Consider the following 20,559-nt stretch of genomic DNA (forward strand, 5'->3'; position numbering starts at 1 on the left):
TAGTTTTCACTAGACTACATATAGCTCCTTTGGGCCAGCAACCAATGTCTATTTGGTTCACCATTATATATACCTGGTGCTTGACTACAGTAGGTCTCACCATGTATTTGTTGAATGAATGATGAATGAGTATGTAGTAAGGGCTTGACATGTGGTTAACAGTCAACAAATAGTAGTGAATTTAAGAAGGCCAGATCCTAACAGATGAGTGTGGACATAGGAGACAGCATCGGGGTGGATGGAGCACTGTAAATGTGAGCCCAGAGTAACAGATTAGGGGCACCCTCATTTCCTCTACCCTCAAAGTTCTTTTGGTGCCTATAATCAAATGAACATGAGACAGATTAGCAAGAGAGAATAACCAAATTTAATACATATATATGTATATATATATATGTATATATATGAACTCACATACATGAGAGAGTCAGAGACCCCAACACGAACAAAAGATTCAGAGAAGGGGATTATGGGTATATAAGACATTCTGAGGTAGGGATTAGGTAATGTGCATTGGGAGCTTCAAAAGATCATTGCAGGAAGGTAAGAGCAGATGTTTAGTAAGTAGAAGTTTGCAATGTCTTACAGATAGGTCAAAAAAAAAAAAGAAGAGAAAAAGAAAAGATGAAATCGGCTATTTGTAACATGAATGGATCTTGAGATTAAGATCCAAGATAAGTCAGACAGAAAAAGTCGAGAACCATATGACTTCACTGATATGTGCGATACAAAACTGAAAGCAACAAATGAATAATACAAGTAAACAAACAAAAACTCATAGACACAGACAACAGTTTAGTGGTTTCCAGAGGGCAAGAGGGATGGGGGTGATGGAAGAGGGTAAAGAGGGTCAAATATATGGTGATGGAAGGAGAACTGACTCAGTGGTGAAAACACAGTGCAATACATAGATGATGTATTATAGAATTTTACACTTGAAACCTGTACAATTTTACTATCCAATGTCACCCCCAATAAATTTAATTAAAATTTTTTAAAAAACCGCAAATGTGTTTATTTCCCAGGCCTGGGGTCCACCCCTTAGCACATCAATTCCAACACTCCTTAAGCCCACTGGGACCCACTTTATTGATCCTACCATCTATTTACTGTCTCTCATTCCTCGATGTCCTCTCCTCCCTCCTCACTCATTTTAAATTCCATGATAAATAATGTCAATCCCTCCCTTGTCTCTCACTCGCTTTGTCACCCTTGCATGGAAAGACAACACAGCTGGTGAATTTGGCGTCTGTCTGCCCTGCACCTGCCCCCGTGCAGCTTCAGGAGGCTGAGAACAACTCACAGCCACGCTGACCACTGTCACCTCAGCGTCATGACCCAAACCACAGGGGAGCCCACACGGCTCCCAGCCATCACCCTGTCCTTGCACGTTCACTCGGGCTCCTCCCATCCTGGCTGACCTTACACCCCTCTCTGCTCACCATCCAGCCCCCTTTCCATTCTTATTACCGCTGATGGCCTTGTTTCCTGCCTCACTGAGAACACTGAGCACATTAGAAGGCACCTTTACAGATTTCCACCACCGTCCACTTCCAGACCTTCATCACAGGTTCACTGTCCCTACTGCTGGCCAGAGCCAGTCCCCCTGCTGGTGCCCTAGACCGTGTCTGTTCTTGTCTCCTTAAAGTGTTGGTCTAGTGATTCTCCCCTTTTTCTCGTCTATCATCTCCCCTCCACTAGTCACTGTGGCAGTCACCAGAGTGCACGTCCCAGGCCCTCAGTGAGAGGGAGGATAATCGACTGATGTCCTCGGTGCTGTGCTCTCAGATCTGTTGCCCATTTGCTCTGAGACTGCACTTCCCACAGGCTCCTCCCCATCAGAGACTGAGAACAGCAGGAAACTAAGACAGGACCCTCACTCCTCTGAAGGCTGACTGAGGCTCCAGGGCCCCCTGACACCTCACTGAAGTGTCCTCACTCTGTCCTGGGTCCAGGATGCCTCAGCCCATGTTTCTCCTCTCTCCTTCACTTGGATTCAGATGCGATGGCTCTCCCAGCCTTGCCCATGTCCCTCCCCATTGTCTCTCACAGCTGTTTCCTCTGATAACATCCTGCGCATTTAATACCGTGTTGGTGTCTGCTCCTCAGGGACCCTCACTAACACAAGTGGTGTCAGGAGTGGCCCAAGAACACAGGCAAAGACGGCATTTGGGACTAGCGTGCCCACTGCCTGCAGACCAAGAGGAGGCTGTCTAGGTCGCTAGGTGGGGCACCGGGTGGCAGCTGAACTGCTAGACGTCACTCCTGGTGACCTGAGAAAATGTCCTGGTTTGGGGGGATGCTATGGCAAGTGTGAGGACAGAAGCCCTTGAAAACCACTTGGCGGGGGGCGGGGGGCCTACAGAGACAGTGGAGGTGGCTGATTGTGGGTGAGGTGGCACGTTGTGTGGATGCCCCAGCCCTAGAGAAGGATCGTGGGCATCTGAGGAGTTAACACCATCACAGGCTGGTGTGAGAGCCTCTGCAGCGGCTCACAGACAGGCACTTGTCTCATGTACAGGACGGCAGGTGGAGACGGGTGGCAGTGAAGACGGAACTGTGAGGGTCGCAGAACCCTACAGAGATGGTTGGACACTCAGCCGAGGCAGCCTTGTTACATGAAAATCAAGACCGTGGTGGGAGAACCTAAGATCCTGCATAAGGACAGGGTTATCCTGAGGGACACCCTCTGGACCCACTGGGCATGCAGAGGGGCTCCCCCTTCTCTAGTACCAGTTAGCTCTCCCCCTGTGCTGGGAGATGCTGCAGAAGCCACACCCATGATGCAATGGGGATCTCGGCAAGAACCAGCCAGCACATATCTGTAGGAGCCCATGGAGCACCTCTGGGGTGGGATTTTAGGGTTTTGATCAAGTAGCCAGAATGTCAGGCTGGATAAACACAAATTTACTGGCTTAGACGCACTTTCTCAGCACATGGGTTTATCAGGGACCCAGGACATGGGGCCGACTTACTGCTGGGTGACTCTTCATAGCCTGGAAACAATGATGTCCGACTCTCAACCAGGTGCATGTGACTTAGTCGCACTGGCAGATGATAGAGGATGGAGAAAGAGGCTGAAGGTGTGGGGGTATCATTGTGTGAGGCCAGAGACCCAGCAGCGGATCATGTTCCACAGGAGAACCCAGAGGGCTCACCTGTCACCAAAGCCATCAGGGTGGTGCTGGAGAGGGCCCTGTGTCACTAAGTTTGGGGATGTTGTGTCCTCTGCAGGCTGGGATGACAGGGAAAGGAGATCCCAGAGTCAGCTCCTTAGTATCATGGGGAGGATATGGCCCTGAAGAGCCAGAGACCAAATGGTGACAGTTACCCAGCAACAGCCAGAGGCCACAGTCACCATAACAACCCCAGAGCAGCAACAGGGAGGGAGCCTGACCTGCGGGAGTGGTGACGAAGGCTGATGGAGTCGTGTCCCTGGGTCAGAACAGAGGGTGTCTCAGTCCTTATCGGCTGTTGTAACAGGTACTATAACCTGGGTGACTTATAAACAGAAACTTATTTCTCACAGTTCTGGAGGATCAAGGTCAAGGTGCTGGCAGGTTCGCTGTGTGGTGAGAGCGGCTTTCTCAGAAGGCGCCTCCTAGCGGTGTCCTCACGTGGTGGGGGAGCAAGGGGTTTCTCAGGACTGTTTTATAGGAGCACTAAGCCCATTCCTGAGGGCCCCACCTTCCCAAAGGACCCACCTCCTCATATTACCACCTTGGGGGCAGTATTCCAACATGTGAATTATGGGGGGACACAAACATTCAGACCCTAGCGGATGGGTGGTCAACAAGTGAGCTGCTTAACATCTAGAATAAAAAAGCAAGACTGAAGGTTTTTGTCCTGATAAAGAGTCATGATCCTTTGCTGAGTTCCCCGACCTGAGCCAATTTTCAGAATCAGAGCCCACTGACTGAAAAGGAGTCCAAAGCCCCAGGAGGAAGGACCCTGGAACACCATGGTGAGTAAGGAGGGGACAGTCCCTTCATCCTTCTGCAAAGGCACCTCAGCCATTTACTTGGGTGACTGGACACTGGGGACACAGAAACGACCAGACTGTTAGGGTTAGGCTTAGGGTTAGGGTTAGGAGTATAGGGTACTCCTAAGTTAGGGTAGCAGTATTGCACACAGGGTGTGTGTTGCCATCAGTACCCGGATTCCCACAGCATCACCACGTCCCCCTGACAGTGGGGCTTACAGGTGCCAGGTCACAGGTGGAGTCTTGGACAAGCCTGGCACTCAGTGTGACCAATGGATCCATGACCCCCCAGGATTGTTGCCCCGTTTCCCAAGTACTGACCAGCACTGATGCAATTGGCAGTTGGAGGAACCCCAGGGTCTCTCATTGTGCTGAAGGACAGAGGGAAACCTCTGAAAGTGCCTATGGGGACAGAGCCAGGAGTGCAGTTTCCAGGCTCTCGACTTCACGTGGAAAGGTGCTGGCTCAGGTAGTAAATAGCCATCAAATGTGATTGGATGGCCATCAGCTGTGGCTAGTTGGCCGTCAGCTGTAACCAGTGAGCCATTGGCCACTAACATAACTGCTGTGGTTACACTAGCAACAAAATGGGGCCTAGCAGGAAGATGGTGGCTGAGCTAGTAAGTGGGGGAGTGTGGATTGCGGATCGTGTGACTCCTGCTTCCTGGGTCTCCAACCCAGCCGCCACGAAGAATAAAGTGGTATGACTCCCCTACCTATGGCTCCTTGGGTGTTCCTTTTTGGCCGCACCATGTCCTGAGTTTTTATGTGGGGAGCGGGACCAGAGACTCTGCATGACACCCCGCGTGACAATGCCCCATCCCGGCCAGGTGAGAAACGATGCTGTGTCGCAGGGGCGGTGCTGTGGAGGGGTTTGCAGGCGCTGTAGGGTGAGCACCACCAGTAGAGACCTGAGGGAAGCAGGGCCGTGTTGGCGTTGCCTATTATCTCCATTAACCCAGCAACCTGTCCCTGCGGAAACCTGACGGGGTCTAAAGAAGGCGTGAGATTACCTCAGACCTGAGCAGGTACAGCCCTGCTGGCAGCTGCGCGCTGGATGCGGTACCACCGCTGGCGCCAGTGATAAGGCCGCAGGGACAGGGCGCGTGGGTGGGACTGTGGGAGTGAGTTCCTTTTATTCCCATCAGAAAGTGGAGGTGAAATGATGAGCACGTGGAAGGAACAACATTTATTTATATTTGCCTCAGGGCGATTTGACCTCCCTGCCCTCTGTAATACAGTCTGAAGAGATCGGGGCCTCCTGCACATCCCATACACGTGACAGGTGACCCTTGAAGAACTCAGTTTTGAATTGAGTGGGTTAATAGAACTGAATAGGTCAGTAAAAACAATCCTCTTCCAAGGGGACCCACACAGTTCAAACCCCCGTTGCTCAAGTGTCAACTGTGGCTCACATCACTGACAGCGTCTTGCAGACTGGGACGCTGAGCAAGAGGTGGACAGGCACCTCGGTAACACGGGCCCTGCAGAGGTGGGACTGAACCTTGCAGAGACTCCAGGAGTGGCCGCCTCAGTCCAGGCCTAGAGTCCAGCGGGGAGGGCCGTGCAGCCATATCCCCTCTACAGGAAGACACTCTGCATCCCGCCTCCCTTGCTGCAGAGAAGGAAGCACGCTGCCTGGTCGGCCTGTGGGTTCTCACACACACATTCCACACCTGGTGTACTGCTGGGCCCACACTCTGCGTGACACAGAAGGACGCCAGCCTTGAGTGGGACCTGGACCTGGAAGGACACTCGGCAGCTCCAGGCCCTGGTGCATCCCCACCACCCAGCAGCCCCCGTGCTGTTCGAGGTGTCAGTGGTGGGAGAAGATGCAGCGTGGGGCTGAACCGGGCCCAGTGAAAGGAGCACAGTGCCGGCCCCTGGGCTCTGGAGGAAGGCCATGCCATCCACAGCACAGACGGACCCCTTTGGGAAGGAACTCTGGGTGTGTTACTGGACCTGATAAGACAGAATGCTGACCTTGGACACCAAGCATGTCCATGGGATTACAAATGTCCCTAGGACTTGGGGTCTGCATAACCCAGTAAGTCATACATTGGACAGGCTCAGCAGTCCATCGTGAGGTGGAAATGGTCCATCTGTGGCTAAGCCTGAGTCACATGCTAACATCCACCAGACAGCATCCCCCTGAAGAGGCCCCGAACAGCCAGGCAGACAAACTGACCTCAGCTAGCCTTCATCACCGGTCAGCCCAGGACCAGGTGGACGGGCACATGGATGGAGTGACCACGATGGCAGAGGTGGGGCTACATCAGGCCCAGCAGCTTTGACTCCCACGTACCAAGGCTGTCCCAGCTGCTGCCACTTCGGAATGTCCAAGTGTCAGCATTAGACCCATACCAGGCCCTTATTTGGTCCTATTTCTGTAGGTGACCAAGCCACCAAGTGACAAGCTGACTACAGTGAGCCTTCCATCCTGAAGCATCAGAGGTTCGTCCCCACAGGGACAGACACCTATGCCATGTGTGGGTTTTCCTGTCCTGTCCTCAGAACATCAGCGGCAACACCACCTGGGGGCTTCGAAACCCCTGACCCAGTCTTGGAACTGCTCTCGGCACAGCATCTGACCGGGGACCCACTTCACATGAAGGAGGTGCAGGCCGGGCGTGACCGTGGGGTCCACTGGTCATGTCCCATTTGCACCACCTGGGGCTGCTGGCCACACAGAGCACTGGACAGGCCTCCTGAAGGTGCCAGTGAAGTGCTAGCTTTGAGGACACGCCCTGAAGGGAGAGGGTGACATGGTCCAGGACGCAGAGTATTTGCTGAATCAGAGACTTCTAAGACAAAGGTTATACCTGAGGCGATTATTGATAAGATACAAGCCTTTCCCCGGCCAACCAAGGTCTCCCAACTGCAGACGTATTTGGGTCTGCTAGGATATTGGCGGGCTTTGTACCCCATTTAGCACAAATGGCAAGGCCCTTGTACAACATGATAAAAAGGGGGGCCTCATGGGATTGGACAGAGGCTATAGAGCAAGCCTTCGTTGCCATGAAACGGGCAGTGCAGCAGGCAGAGGCTCTGCAAGTAGTGGACCCTGGCCGCCCATTTGAACTTGATGTTCACGTAACCCAAGAGAGATACGGATGGGGCCTCTAGCAACGGCAGGAGCGTCTCTGGTTGCCAGTGGGATTTAGGTCCCAATTATGGAAAGGATCGGAAGTCCGCTACTCTCTAATAGAGAAGCAGCTGGCTGCTGTGTACGCAGCCCTAGTGGCCACAGAAGCCATCACAGGAACGGCAAGGGTATTGGTTCGAACAACCTATCCTGTCCAGGGCTGGGTGCGTACATGGACCCAGGGACCCAAAACAGGGGTGGCACAGACCACCACCCTCGCCAAGTGGGGTGCCTACTTGGAGCAACGTAGCACCCTTAGTTCAAGCCCTTTGAGCACAGAGCTACAACAGGTCCTGGGGCCTGTGGAGCTTGTAGCCCAGGCTGAGCCAAGTGCTCTTCCTAGAGGGGAGGACTTGGAGCCCTCGCCCTACAAAGAAGGACAGGCCCCAGTACCTGAGGATGCCTGGTTTACCGATGGTTCTAGCCGAGGGGCTGCAGCTGTTTGGACGGCTATTGGTGTGCAGCCCAAAATAGACACCATTTGGTTTGATACTGGGACGGGCCAGAGTACCCAGTGGGCTGAATTACGGGCTGTGTGGATGGTAATCAGCCACGAGCCCAGGCCCCTAGTTATTTGTACTGACAGCTGGGCGGTGTTCCGGGGCCTAACGTTGTGGCTCCCTACATGAAAATACCAAAACTGGTTGGTAGGACACCATCCATTATCGGGTGAAGTCATGTGGCAGGACCTCTGGGACCTAGGGCAGAGAAAGGAGGTGACCTTAATGCATGTCACAGGTCACTCCCCTTTAGTGTCCCCAGGTAATGATGAAGCAGATGCCCTAGCACGGGTCCGATGGTTAGAATGGGCTCCTGCCACTGATGTGGCCCATTGGCTGCAAAGGAAATTGCAGCACGCTGGAAGCCGAACCATGTGGCAGGTGAGCAGACGCTGGGGTCTGCCTTTGAAATGGCAGGAGATAGCAGATGCCTGCTATGACTGTGCCGTCTGTGCCCAGGACAGCCCCCAAAGGGGGAGGCTCCCCTGGGAGACACAGCAGATTACGCGAGGGAGGGTGCCCCTCACTCGCTGGCAAGTGGATTACATTGGACCCCTGCCTAAGGCCCGCTATGCGATATACGCATTTACAGCAGTGGACACTGCTACGGGGTTGATGTTTGCTTGGCCGTGTCCAGCTGCGGATCAGCGGCATACAATGGTCGCTCTTACACGGCTGTGCGCCCTCTATGGGTGCCCCCAAGTTATTGAAAGTGACAGGTACCCATTTTACAGGGCAAGAAGTGCAGCGCTGGGCTGCCAGGATGGACGTGCAATGGTTGTTTCATGCTCCGTATAACCCACAAGCAGCTGGCATGATTGAATGCTATAATGGCCTTTTGAAGCAAGGTCTCCGGGTGTCAAAACCCCCTCCCACGATGCGTGACTGGGCCTCGTGTCTATGGGATGTCCTGAGAGTCCTGAATGAGAGACCACGGAAGGGAGGACCGGCACCAGTAGAAGCTCTGCTACATCGAACAGCCGCTCCCATTCAATTACAAGTTACCACCAGTGAGACTCTGTTAAAGCCAGGCTACGGCAGAAATGGAAACATTTTGCTGCCAGCACCCACATGCTTGAAAGCAGGGGAACGGCAGCAATGGACTTGGCCCTGGCAGGTCAAAAGCCCCCACTGTCGATGGTTGGACCTGATAGCCTCATGGGGGGCCGGTTTGACTCATGATTTGCAAGTGACGCCAGGGGTGGTGGCTGAGTGGCCACAAATGACTGTATTGTATGGAGGTCCCGATACTGGGATGATTTTGCAGGGAACCTATGTGCTCTCACTATGGCCGATTATGGGGTCCCCTGTTCTGTTACATGTTGAAACTATGCAAGGGACCCCAAGCACTGCCATAAAGGTCTGGTACCACAAACCGGGAAAGGTGCCAGTGGCAGCGACCCTCCTTTCCCAAGACAAGAAGCTAGCATGTGTCCTCCCAGATGGAAGGGATTTGCCATTATTGGTTCCTAAGACTACCGTTTCTTTTTGTCCGTAGGTATCAATAGGCTAATATGGCATAGGGACCCTCGCAGAAGACGCTTGTCGTATAGATTATGAGGCGAGAACCTGTAGGGGTGGAGTGTGGGGAGAGAGCCCCAGAGAGCAGTTTCCAGGCTCTTGGCCTCATGTGGAGAGGTGCTGGTTCGGGTAGTAGTAGATAGCTGTCAGCTGTGGCTGGTTGGCCGTCAGCTGTAACCATTGAGCCATTGGCCACTGATAATAACTGCCGCGGCTATGGAGGAGAGTGAAGGAGAGTCGAGGAGAGTCAGTCGGTTGGCAGCAGACAGAAGATCACACGTCGTGTGAACCCAGCCTCCAGTGAGACCACAGTGGTATGACTCCCCTACCTATGGCTCCGTGGGTGTTCCTTTTTGGCCTAGCCACATCCTGCGTTCTTATGTGGGGAGCGGGAGCAGAGACCCTGCAGGAGACCCCACACAACAAATGGCGCAGCGAGCAGGGTCTTCCGCATGACAGACGGTTACCATCAAACTCTAATATTATTTCGCCTTTTCAATAAAAGGATATTCCAGCATGATACTTCTCTAAGAAGTCTACCTAATAAATGAGTAGAGGCAGAAGAACTAAGGAGAAAACAATGTTCATCTCTTAAGGGACAATGTTCATCTCTAGACAAAAGTGAATAGGTTCAGATACATGAACCTATTGAGGTTTATTTAAAATCCCCACTATTTGAAATGTCTTATTACTCCGAGGCGTTGGCTGGTTTATAACCAGTGGGGTTGAGCCCCGAGAGTGTAGCACCTGTGTCAATGAGAACAGAAATAATTTCCTCCCCAACTTGAAGAGAAGTTTCTCCAAAATGATTAAGGGGAAGGACTGGAAAAAAAAACCCTGTAGTTCCTCAGAGCCATCAATGGGAATTAGGAAGGCCTGAAAAAGACTGGTTAGTAGGCAGAGAGTATCTTGTACGCTTCAACTTACAGCAATCCTTTTTCTAATGTCCTTGTTCTTTGCAGTAGTGGCAAAAAAGCTGGAGTTTTCTGGTTTCTCACAGGGCTTTTCATTTGCCACGGCTGAAAGTCAGATGTCTTGGTGATCTTGTTTTTAGGCGGCTCATCTAGGGAACTAGCAACACATTAGCTAAATTTACCAAGTCTAGGGTGGGCATAGTTCCCCATCCCATCCTAGATCTCTTGACCAGGAGGGAAAGGTCTTTATTTAGCCCATTGACAAACAAAGAGTTAAAAGTTACACATGTGGAGTCAATATTTGGAGGAAGACCAGAATTTTCCTTAAAAGCTACCTGAAACCTATTATAAAAGTCATGAACAGTTTCGTCAGGCCTTTATGAGCAAGTGTGAATTTTGCTCTAATCGATAGACCTTGGAAAAGCCTGGGGAATTGCTCATGTAACTTTTGAGCAAGTTCCCTGGCGTCCTCCCAAATATCGGAGATTTGTTTTTCTAAATCTCTTTCAGGATGCTCCTATCTGGCGATCCTCATCCAATGTCTAGCTTGACCTTCACCAACCAACATATGGATCAACTGGAACAAATCAGAAAACCCAGGTTGATATGCTTGAATAGTAATATCAAATTCCTCAGCAAACTTATTAGAATCCTCAGTTACCTTAAGAAAATCCTCAGTTACTTTAGGAAAATGGCTCAAAACTCAGCTTTTGACCAGGGAACATAGGAAATGTGGGGTTTATTAGGATCTCCAGATGGTTTGATTTTAAAAGGAAAAGTGCTGATAAGTTCTGAGGAAGAAGAGTGAGGAGGAGATTCGAGGAGGAGATTCAAGAGAAGTTGTGGCTGGGGGTTGAGTTGAAAGTGGGGGAGGAGACGAAGGAGTAGTGGGGGAAGGGCAAGGCAGTGTGGTAGACAGAGCACCAGATTTCAGCAGCCATTCTATTTTAGATTTCTTAACAGCCTTCATTAACTTTAAGACCTTGTTTTTCGTAAAACGACAACTTTAGATTTGTAATCCTGTTTGGTAGCCTTAGTATACCACTCCAAACAGACATTCCATTCCTCTTTTTTTTTTTTAAATTTATTAGTTTCAGGTGTACAAGACAAGGTAATACTTAAAGACGTTCATCATTTATATCCCTCACACTGTGAACCCCCTCCCCCCATCCACTATCCCTCCGACCTCACACCGAGCCATCACATTATATATATAAAATTATAGTTGGCATTCATTAATGTTCAGCTTCTGGTGTACAATGCCATGATCAGGCATTATCTCTGAGGTGGTCTCCCAAATAGGACGCATGTCCATCGGATACCCAACAAAATCTTTACAACATTATTGAATACGTTCCCCAAATTAATTTTCAAAACCCTGAGGCCATCTTGTGGTTACCAGCTGCTTCCTAATCCCTTCACCTTTCCCCTTATCTCCACCACCACCCCCCGCCCATCTAACAACTCTCGGTTTTTCCCTTTTTGTCCCCAAAACTGTTTCTGATTAGTTCATTCACTTATTCTTTTCTTTAGATTCTGCATATAAGTGAGATCATATGGTACTTGTCTTTCTCTTTCTGACTTATTTCACTTAACATAATGTTCTCTCGATCCATCCATGTTGTTGCAAATGATAAGATTTCTTTCTTCTTTATGGCTGCGTAATACTCCATTGTATAAATGTACCACAGCTTCTTAATCCAGTCATCTACCGATGGGCATTTCGGTTTTTTCCATATCTTGGCTATTGTGTAAAGTGCTGCAATAAACATAGGAGTGCATACTGATTTTTGAATTGGAGTTTTCAGTTACAACACTGTTACTATCCAATTTACTGTTACTATCCTATGGTCTTAGAGACCACAGTTTTAAGAAAATCAAGTTTGGGAATCTGTAAACTTCCCCAAAGTGGCTACTGATTTTTCAAAATTACTCTTAGTCAGATCTGTCCATTTAGTTAAATATGTGCACGAAAATTTCCCCGCGGGTTTTAAACATGTACTCGGCCAGTGTCCCTGGAGGAGGAACAATTTGCGAAGGCTTAGACATCAGGGATCCCATATTTTTTTTAACACTGGGCCCAAAACAATTCACAGCTCACGTGACCTGCAGGCCTTCAGCCCGCCTCACTCTGGAATACTTTGATCACTGAGAATCAGGCTGAAGGCTGGAGCCAGTTGCAGGGAAACCGCCAACCCTCAGTGAGATAAACTATAGGCTAGGCTGGATGGTATTCTTCCCCGCTCTCAGAGATGGCACAGTCTGGACACTGGCCAAGACTGGCCAATTTCGATACAAATAGCCTTTTATCCCCAGGAGGGCATTTGGCGAAGGCCAGTGTTTGTCTCAAAGTATAGCTTGTTTTCCAAAGAAATCAACCTGATGTACTACAACGAGTATCCAGACAACATAGACAAATAGGCCTTTAATGCATTCACACACACACAGACACAAAAACAAACACAAAATTTTTCAAACAGTTCTCGAATAAAACCTGGAGAGCACCAGAGGCAGAAGCCCGTTGGCTCAGATCAAGGAGAGAACTTACTCCACAGCCCCCTAAGCTGAAGAGCAAAGTATTGGAGCTGCAAACGGCTCAGTAGGCACCTATTTATAGTTTGCTCAACAGCCAGGCAGCTGCCAGAGTTCTGTTCTTCTCTGGATCCCCGAGGAGCCCCCAAAATGTTGACTGGCAAAAATAACTCTCCAGATAAATCAACAAGAAAAACGATTTATTCGGGAAAAGGAAAAAGAAACAAAAACCACCGCTGCAGTGCGGGAATGCACACCTCCAACCCAGGGCTCCAACCAGCTCCCGCAAAGAAGGAAAATAATGACCCCAATTCCAAGATGGCTATTCTATTTATTAGCATCCCTCCCCCTGAAGTTACCACGAAGTTCAACAGGAAGTCAAGGCTATAGAGTCAACAGGGGGCCCAGCTCCACCCACAGTCCTCCCAGATCCATGGTTAAGCATCCCAAGAAGTCAGTTCACTTTTATCAAGTTATTAAAAAGGCATTAATGTTATGGCACTCAGTCTTTAAACTAGTTGATCTAGCCACTTTTTTGTCATTTATTCTAGGGGATATTGTTATTAAAGGCATATGCGATAAAAAGTTATAAATATTGTTGTATCTCCTTTCTCTGTGTCAAACTTTTAATCATTACGTTCCAAAAGTGAGACTTAAGGCGTTAAAGAAAATAATCAGGTAAAAGAAGCGTGTGATTTATAAAATCCTGAAACAATAATTAATTGAAATTTTTATTTTTATATGTATGTAAATTCTTTGACACTCCTCCCTTCCAGAGGTGGAGTAATTCCCTCTCTCGTAAGTGTGGGCTGGACTTAATGACTCACCTCTCATCAGGCTGATGTAATGTTATGTGACTCTGAGTCTAAGACATAAAACTCACTGCAGCTTCCATCTTGGTTTCTCTCTCTCTCATCACTGCTCTAGGGGAAGCCAAGTACCTAGGCATTTGGTAGGAAAAATCCTTATGGATAAGTCCACATAGTCACAGAGCTAGGAACTGAGGCCTCCTGGGACCATCCAGGAAGGAAACGAGGCCCCTTCCAACAGCCCCATGAGTGAGCCATGTGTCATGCGAGTCCTCCAGCCCCAGTCAAGCCTTCAGACAAGGCAGACCTGGCTGACAACTTGACTGCAACCTTGAGAGAGGCCCTGAGCCAGAAACGTCAGGTAAACCTCTCCTGGATTCCTGACCCTGGGAAACTGGGAGATAATACACATTTGCTGTTTTGAGCTGTTAAGTTTTGGGTAATTTGTTATGATGTGACACATCGTGTCCAAAGAGAGAATGAATTATTGTACTTTTTCATTTGCTCTAAATTAATAAGATATTAAACATATCATTTGATTTTAAGATCTAAGAATTTCCATGGCTAATAGACAAGATGCATTTTATTACCACTCACAACAATCTATTTACTTGAACTTCATTTCCAACTGCGACCCAAATAAACACAAAGGGAAGAGTAAGCCATCCTAGGCTGATTCTGTGATGGTCCCCAATAACCACCCTGGCTCGCTTCGGCAGCATATATACCAATAACCACCCTATATTCACCTTCCCCATTTATTCAATCAAACATTAATACAAGAAGATATTCTGAAGATGTAACTTAGGTCTCAATTCAGCTGTCCTTCAGACATGGGAACTATCCATGGGGAATGTCCTAATCAGGGGACTACAGACTGGGGTTTCCCCTTTCCCAAAGATTCCAAATGAGAGAGATTCAGTGTGAGGCATTTCTCCACTGAGGGCTTTGAAAATTGAGGGCCACATGGCAAAGACTGCTGGTGGACACTAGGGGTTGGGGCAGCACCCCCTCACTGACACTTGTCAAAGAAATAGGGACCTCAGAACTACAACTAGACAAAATTGAATTCTGCTAACAATCTCTGCATAAGCTTGGAAGAAGATCCTGAGCTGAGAATGAGTACACAGCTTCGTGACACCCTGACTAGAGATCCCATCCATATCAAGCCTGGATTTCTGACTAAGAAACTGTGAGCAAATAAATGGGTGCTGTTTTGAGCCACTAAGTTGTGGTAATTTGTCACGCAGCAATGGAAAACTAATACACAGGCTCAACTGTGCAACAAATAAACACACAGCATTTTTTCCACTGGAATGAATTTATGAACTGATATGTGCACTCGTTTGTAAATGAAATATTTCCTATTTTTTTTGTATTTCTCAGGCTAGGATTTTATGTGATATAAATTTTAATACAATCATTCATTCATTCAACAAATAATTTAATACCTACTATCTATTAGGAATGGCTTCATATGCCTGGGATACAACTTTGACCTGAACAGGCCGAAGCCCCTGTGCTCATGTGCCTGACATTCTAGAAGCTTCCCAGAGTGATTCGGAGCCATTAGAGTGTTTGTAGTGAAGAAATGACACAGCCTCACTGACATTAGGAGGATCCCAGATCCCTGTGGGGAGAACAGTCCTTGGCTGGCAGGTGACGGGGTGGCACTAGTACCACAATCAGGAGTGAGAGGGTGGTGGGGTCTAAGGGGGGAAGAGGGGCTGAGGGGTGAGAGAGACAGCGAAGGGCTGGAGAAGCAGGGGGAGGGAAAGGGGCAGACGTGAAGAATCCTAAAGCAGTGGAACTCTCAGGTTGAAATATGTTGTTTTATAGATCTTTAGTAAATTATCTAGCGCCCAGCGGGATGTTCTGTGGAGCTGCCCAAACACTAATCGTTTCTTATGCTAATCAGTCTAAAAATAATAATGTGTCCCAATAACATATAAACACAGCTTAGATGTGAATTATTCACAAAAATAGGCGATGCAAGAACATTTTAACTGCACTCAACATTTGCAGCTTTGAGGTTGTACACGGTCCTGGTTGAAATACACAGTAACAAACTGCTTCCACTGCTTCTTTGTATGGAGGAGGCGGGGACTCAACAGACAACTCGGGGCTGTGGAAGGAAGATCATTTTACAGTAGAAACATCCGGAGTCACAGGTGTACCGTCTGGGAAAGTGAGACTTAGGAGCTTTGAGAGTCCGACTGCAGTGCTGTTTACACACATTTCTGCACCAAGGGGGACAAATCACGATTTTACAGATTAGCTTCCTGATGATCAGGGGTTTCCAAGGTTGTTCCCCACTGTAGTTAATAAACAACAAGGAGACTGGTCTCTCTGAGAATCTCCAGCTGGTGTTTTCAGGCACAACTTCTCCAGGATTAAAGAGAAAATCCCTGTCCTTCCTCTATTCCCAGGGCGAGCTCACTCTGGCCCCACGTTCCCTGGGGGTGTCTTCTTCCAGAAGATTCCCGGGGGAGAGGTAAAGGGTGGGAGGCAGGGCGTCCATTTCAGGGAGAGGGATTCGGGGAAGAGAAGAGGAGGGAAAGGGGCTGAGCCCTGGTTCCTCAGACAGTCCCTGGGTCAGGACTCAGGGTGACAGCGTGACACAGAGCGCTCCGTTCAGGAGGACGGGTCAGGGCGAGTCCCAGGGCCCCTGAGGGCGGAGTCTGGGGAGGGAAGCTCAGTGTCGGGGAGTCCCCACTCCCCGCAGTTCCACTTCTCCTTCTCACAACCTGTGTCGGGTCCTCCTGTCTGGAAACTCGTGACGCCGCCCCAGTTCTCACTCCCATTGCGTGTCCGGTTCTAGAGAAGCCAATCAGTGTCGCAGCCTTTTCGGTTTCAATGTCTCCACAGTCCCGCCCGCACGCAGACTGTCCCCAGAGCTGGAGGCTGCGGGTCATGGGCCCCGGAACCCTCCTCCTGCTGCTCTCGGGGGCCCTGGGCCTGACCGGGACCCGGGCGGGTGAGTGCGGGGTCGGGAGGGAACGGTCTCCGCGAAAGGGGGGGGGGGAGCAAGGGGGTGGACCCGCCCGGTGGGGACGCAGGACCCCGGGGAGGATGTGTCCCCACCCCCTGGTCCAGACCCCAGACCCTCCGGCCCCGCCCTGACCCCGCCCCGTGTCCCGCCCACTCGGGATCCCGCCCCCTCCCCCTTCCGTCCCCCACTTTCCCGTCTCCCGGGCCCCTGCCCCTCCCGGCCCATCGCCCTCGGACCCGGGACCCGCGCCGGGAGGGGTGTCCCCTGGGTCTCAGCCCCTCCCCGTCCCCAGGCTCCCACTTCATGACATATTTCATCACCACCTGGTCCCGGCCCGGCCGTGGGGAGCCCCGGTACATCGAAGTCGGATACGTGGACGGCACGCAGTTCGTGCGGTTCGACAGCGACGCCACGAGTCCGAGGATGGAGCCACGAGCGGCGTGGATGGAGGGGCCGTGGGTGGAGCAGGAGGATCCACAGTATTGGGAAGAAGAGACACTGCGTGCCAGGGACTGGGCACAGACTTACCGAGTGAACCTGAACATCCTACGCGGCTACTACAACCAGAGCGAGGCCGGTGAGCGATGCGGCCCTGGTCCCCGTCACGATCCCCACGGATGGGCCGGGGTTCCCCCGAGTCTCCTGTCCGAGCGTCACCCCTAAACTGCGGGACCCGCCTGGCCCCTCCACCCGGGAAGAGCCCGGGGGCCTTTGACCCGGTTTCGTTTTGGGTTCAGGCTCCATTGCGGGGCGGGGTTAAAGGTCGGGGTTAAAGGTCGGAGCTGACCTAGGGGCGGGGTCAGGGTCTCACACCCTCCAGAGGATGTACGGCTGCGAGGTGGGGCCAGACGGCCGCCTCCTCCGCGGGTACTATCAGTACGCCTACGACGGCGCCGACTACATCGCCCTGAACGAGGACCTGCGCTCCTGGACCGCGGCGGACACGGCGGCTCAGATCACCCGGCGCAAGTGGGAGGCGGCCGATGTAGCAAAGGCCTTCAGAGAGTACTTTGGAGGCACGTGCCTGGAGTGGCTCCTCAAATACCTGGAGAACGGGAAGGAGACGCTGCTGCGCGCAGGTACCAGGGACATCAGGGCCACCCCATCTCCCTTCTGGTTGGGCCTCCTACGAGAAGAGGAGGAAATAAGATAAACACCAGAATACCCCCATCCCGTGTGAGTCGAGAAATTGAGTCTGCCTGGGTTTTCAGATCTGGTACCAGAGAGTGACCCAGGGGCCCACCTTCTCTCAGGGACAATTAGGGGTGCAGTTTCTCTGGGGGTTGAGGGGGGACCATCTCAGAAATAACTAGCGGTCCCCTGTGACTCTGGCCGCTGCTCTGGAAACCCTGGGAGACCCTCTCAGGGTTTGTTCTCTGCCTCACACACAATGTGACTGAGCTCTGATCCCAGCTTTTCTGAGTCGTTTGGTCTCCACCCAGGTTAGGACCAGGAATCCCCTTCTCCCCCTCAGAGACCTGTCTGTGCCCTGGGCTGTCTCACCCTGATTCTACAACTTTTTAAAGAATAGAGATTATCCCAGATGCCTGTGTCCAGTGTGGTGTCTGGGTTTTGTGCTCCCTTCCCCCACCCCAGTTGTCCTGACCAGTCTCAGGGTCGTCACGTGACCACTACTGGAGTGTCCCCTGAGGGGTGCAAAGGTCCTGAATATTCTGACCCTTCTCCTCAGACCCTCCAAAGGCACACGTGACCCATCACCGCACCTCTGACCGTGACGTCACCCTGAGGTGCTGGGCGCTGGGCTTCTACCCTGCGGAGATCACCGTGACCTGGCAGCGCGATGGGGAGGACGTGACCCAGGACACGGAGCTCGTGGAGACCAGGCCTGCGGGGGATGGGACCTTCCAGAAGTGGGCAGCCGTGGGGGTGCCTTCTGGAGAGGAGCAGAGATACACGTGCCATGTGCAGCACGAGGGGCTGCCCGAGCCCCTGACCCTGAGATGGGGTACGGAGGGGCCGTGGGCACAGGGCCTCTTCTCAGGGAAAGCAGGGGCCTCTGGAGGACGTCAGGTCGGGGCTGAGGCCTGGGGTCAGGGCCCTCACCTGCCCTTCCCTTCCAGAGCCGCCTCCTCAGGCCGCCATCCCCACTGGCATGGTGGTGGGTGTCATTGTTGGGCTGGTCGTCCTGGGAGCTGCGGTCACTGGAGCTGTGCTGTGGAGCAGGAAGCGCTCAGGTAGGGAAGGGGCGGGGACTGAGGTGTCTTGTCCCACTGGGGGTTTCAAGCCCCAGGTGGACGTGTGTCCTGCCTCGTTAGTGGGAAGGACCATCCACACACGTGTGCTTTCCCTGTCTGGGGCCCTATTTGCTAACACTCACTCTTTGTTAACGCACGTGTGAAAATGAGGGATAGATTTATCACCTTGATGATTCTGGTGATGGGGACCTGATTCTCAATAGTCACAGGTCAGAGCCGAGGGTCCCGCTGAGGACAGACCTCCAGGAGGGTGGTTGGTCCAGTCCCCACACATGTACTTTCCTCAGGTTTCCTGATCCTGCCAAGGGTCTGTAGTCACAGTTCTGGAAACTTCTCTGGGGTCCAGGACTAGGGGGTTCCTTTAGGACCTCATGGTCCTGCCTCCTTCCTGGCATCTCTTATGATGTTTTCTTCCCACAGGTGGAAAAGGAGGGAGCTACAGTCAGGCTGCAGGTGAGTATGGAGGAGGGTGATCCCTGAAACCCTTGGGATAGTGTAGATGGAAGCCCTTGGAGGAGCTCACCCACCCCCATAATTCCTCCTTTAGCCACATCTGCTGTGGGCTCTGACCACATCCCCTTTTATTCTCCCCCAGGCAGTGACAGTGTCCAGGGCTCTGATGTGTCCCTCACGGCTTCTAAAGGTGAGACCTGGAGGCCTGAAGTGGGAGTGGGGGCAGAGGGGACAGGACTGGGTGCTGGGGGTTCCTTGGGACAGTTTGAGCATGTGGTGGTCTTTTGAGAATGTCACCACTTACAGCCACTAACCTGAATTTGTTCATGATTATTTTCTTCTGCAGCGTGAGACAGCTGCCTTGTGGGGACGGAGTGATGCGAGATTTGTTCATGCCCCCACTTTGTGCCACAGGAACCTCTGATCTCTCTTTCTGCAAAGGGCATCTGAATGTGTCTGCATTCCTCTCACATCATGTGAGGAGGTGGGAGACTGCCCGCCCCCTGCCCTCCACGCCCCCTCCCCACACTGACCAAGTCTCTTCCCTACCTATTGTCCTGTTCTAGCAGAGGCTGTTTCCATCCCCGCCTTTGCGTCATGTTACACTAAGCGGCAACTTTTTACTTCCTGTGGAGATAAGAATCTGGACATGAATCTGTTTTTTCAGTTCTTGCCAAGAACGGTTGATGGGTTAATTGAAGGAGAAAATGCTAAAGTTTGAGAGGAAATAAATGGAAGCACTGAGAACCTTCCAGAATCCGTGTGTTTGCTGTGCTGAGTCTGTTGCAGGTGGAGACAGAAGAGGCTGTGAGGACCGAGCGTGGACGCGGCCTGAGCCCAGTTGGGGCTCAGTGCATCGTGGGCTCTGACGTGGTCACTTCTCGGCAGGGTCACCTCTCTGCCTCTTTGTCCTCGTCCCTTCAGTAGGACCTTGTCCCACCAAGACCTGTGACCTCAGGGACTCTAACATCACCCAGGTCTGGTCTTGTTAGTGAGGGCTTCGTGTGGCCGGGTCACCAAGGCTCAAGCCTGGCCTGGCCTTCAGCCCCCATCTTCCAGGTGTTTATTTGTTGTTTCCATAGAAGAATATGACTCTTTTTGTTCTCCTTACAAATCCTGGTCTCATTCTCCTCTGGGTGTCCCTGTCTGTCAGCAGCACGAGGTGTTTTGCCTGTCATTGTCCCCACAATGCCCAGCCTGACCTTGGGACCATGCACACAAGAAGGAGTCCGTGGCTTGAGAGTCCGTGGCTTGATTAATCCAGCTCTTGCCTCCTTCTAGGGCTTGATTGTTATTTCCATCTTTTCCCAAAGTATCAGAGGAACCAGATTCGGGAATGAGCAGACAAGGGATCCCGTAATTTCTCATCTTACCTAAGTTCCTGCTGGAATTCTGCTCTGCTCGCTGCCTGCTCTCCCTGCCCTGAGCTCTAGTGCTGGCTCCAGTCCAGACTCAGGGGTTTATGAAGCAGAGTCCGCTTTAGATTTGTATTTGG

General features: G+C 51.3%; 1 protein-coding gene and 1 pseudogene across 3 annotated transcripts in view; both read left to right on the top strand.

The window, feature by feature from the left end:
- Nucleotides 1-6,538, top strand: part of LOC308494786 (high mobility group protein B1-like) — a 38,932-nt pseudogene extending 32,394 nt beyond the window's left edge. The window contains exons 3-5 of the transcript in view: nucleotides 6,123-6,246; nucleotides 6,376-6,408; nucleotides 6,497-6,538. The product of the transcript in view is annotated as a high mobility group protein B1-like (transcript). The remainder of the gene's footprint in view (nucleotides 1-6,122; nucleotides 6,247-6,375; nucleotides 6,409-6,496) is intronic.
- Nucleotides 6,539-15,787: 9,249 nt separating this feature from the next.
- Nucleotides 15,788-19,825, top strand: LOC308495772 (patr class I histocompatibility antigen, A-126 alpha chain-like). 2 transcript variants are annotated; one of them, XM_081044159.1, is made up of 9 exons: nucleotides 15,788-15,897; nucleotides 16,272-16,380; nucleotides 16,688-16,972; nucleotides 17,199-17,474; nucleotides 18,086-18,361; nucleotides 18,477-18,590; nucleotides 19,032-19,064; nucleotides 19,207-19,254; nucleotides 19,411-19,825. In XM_081044159.1, the coding sequence occupies exons 2-9, from the start codon at nucleotides 16,317-16,319 to the stop codon at nucleotides 19,413-19,415; spliced, it is 1,101 nt and encodes a 366-aa protein (XP_080900285.1). In that variant the 5' UTR covers nucleotides 15,788-15,897; nucleotides 16,272-16,316; the 3' UTR covers nucleotides 19,416-19,825. The 2 variants fall into 2 exon arrangements, with proteins under 2 accessions (XP_080900285.1, XP_080900284.1); XM_081044158.1 differs by lacking the exon at nucleotides 15,788-15,897 and having other exon boundaries at nucleotides 16,083-16,380.
- Nucleotides 19,826-20,559: the final 734 nt, after the last annotated feature.

The sequence above is a fragment of the Rhinolophus hipposideros genome (genome assembly GCF_964194185.1).
Source record: "Rhinolophus hipposideros genome assembly, chromosome: 3".
NCBI classification, from domain to species: Eukaryota; Metazoa; Chordata; class Mammalia; order Chiroptera; family Rhinolophidae; genus Rhinolophus; species Rhinolophus hipposideros.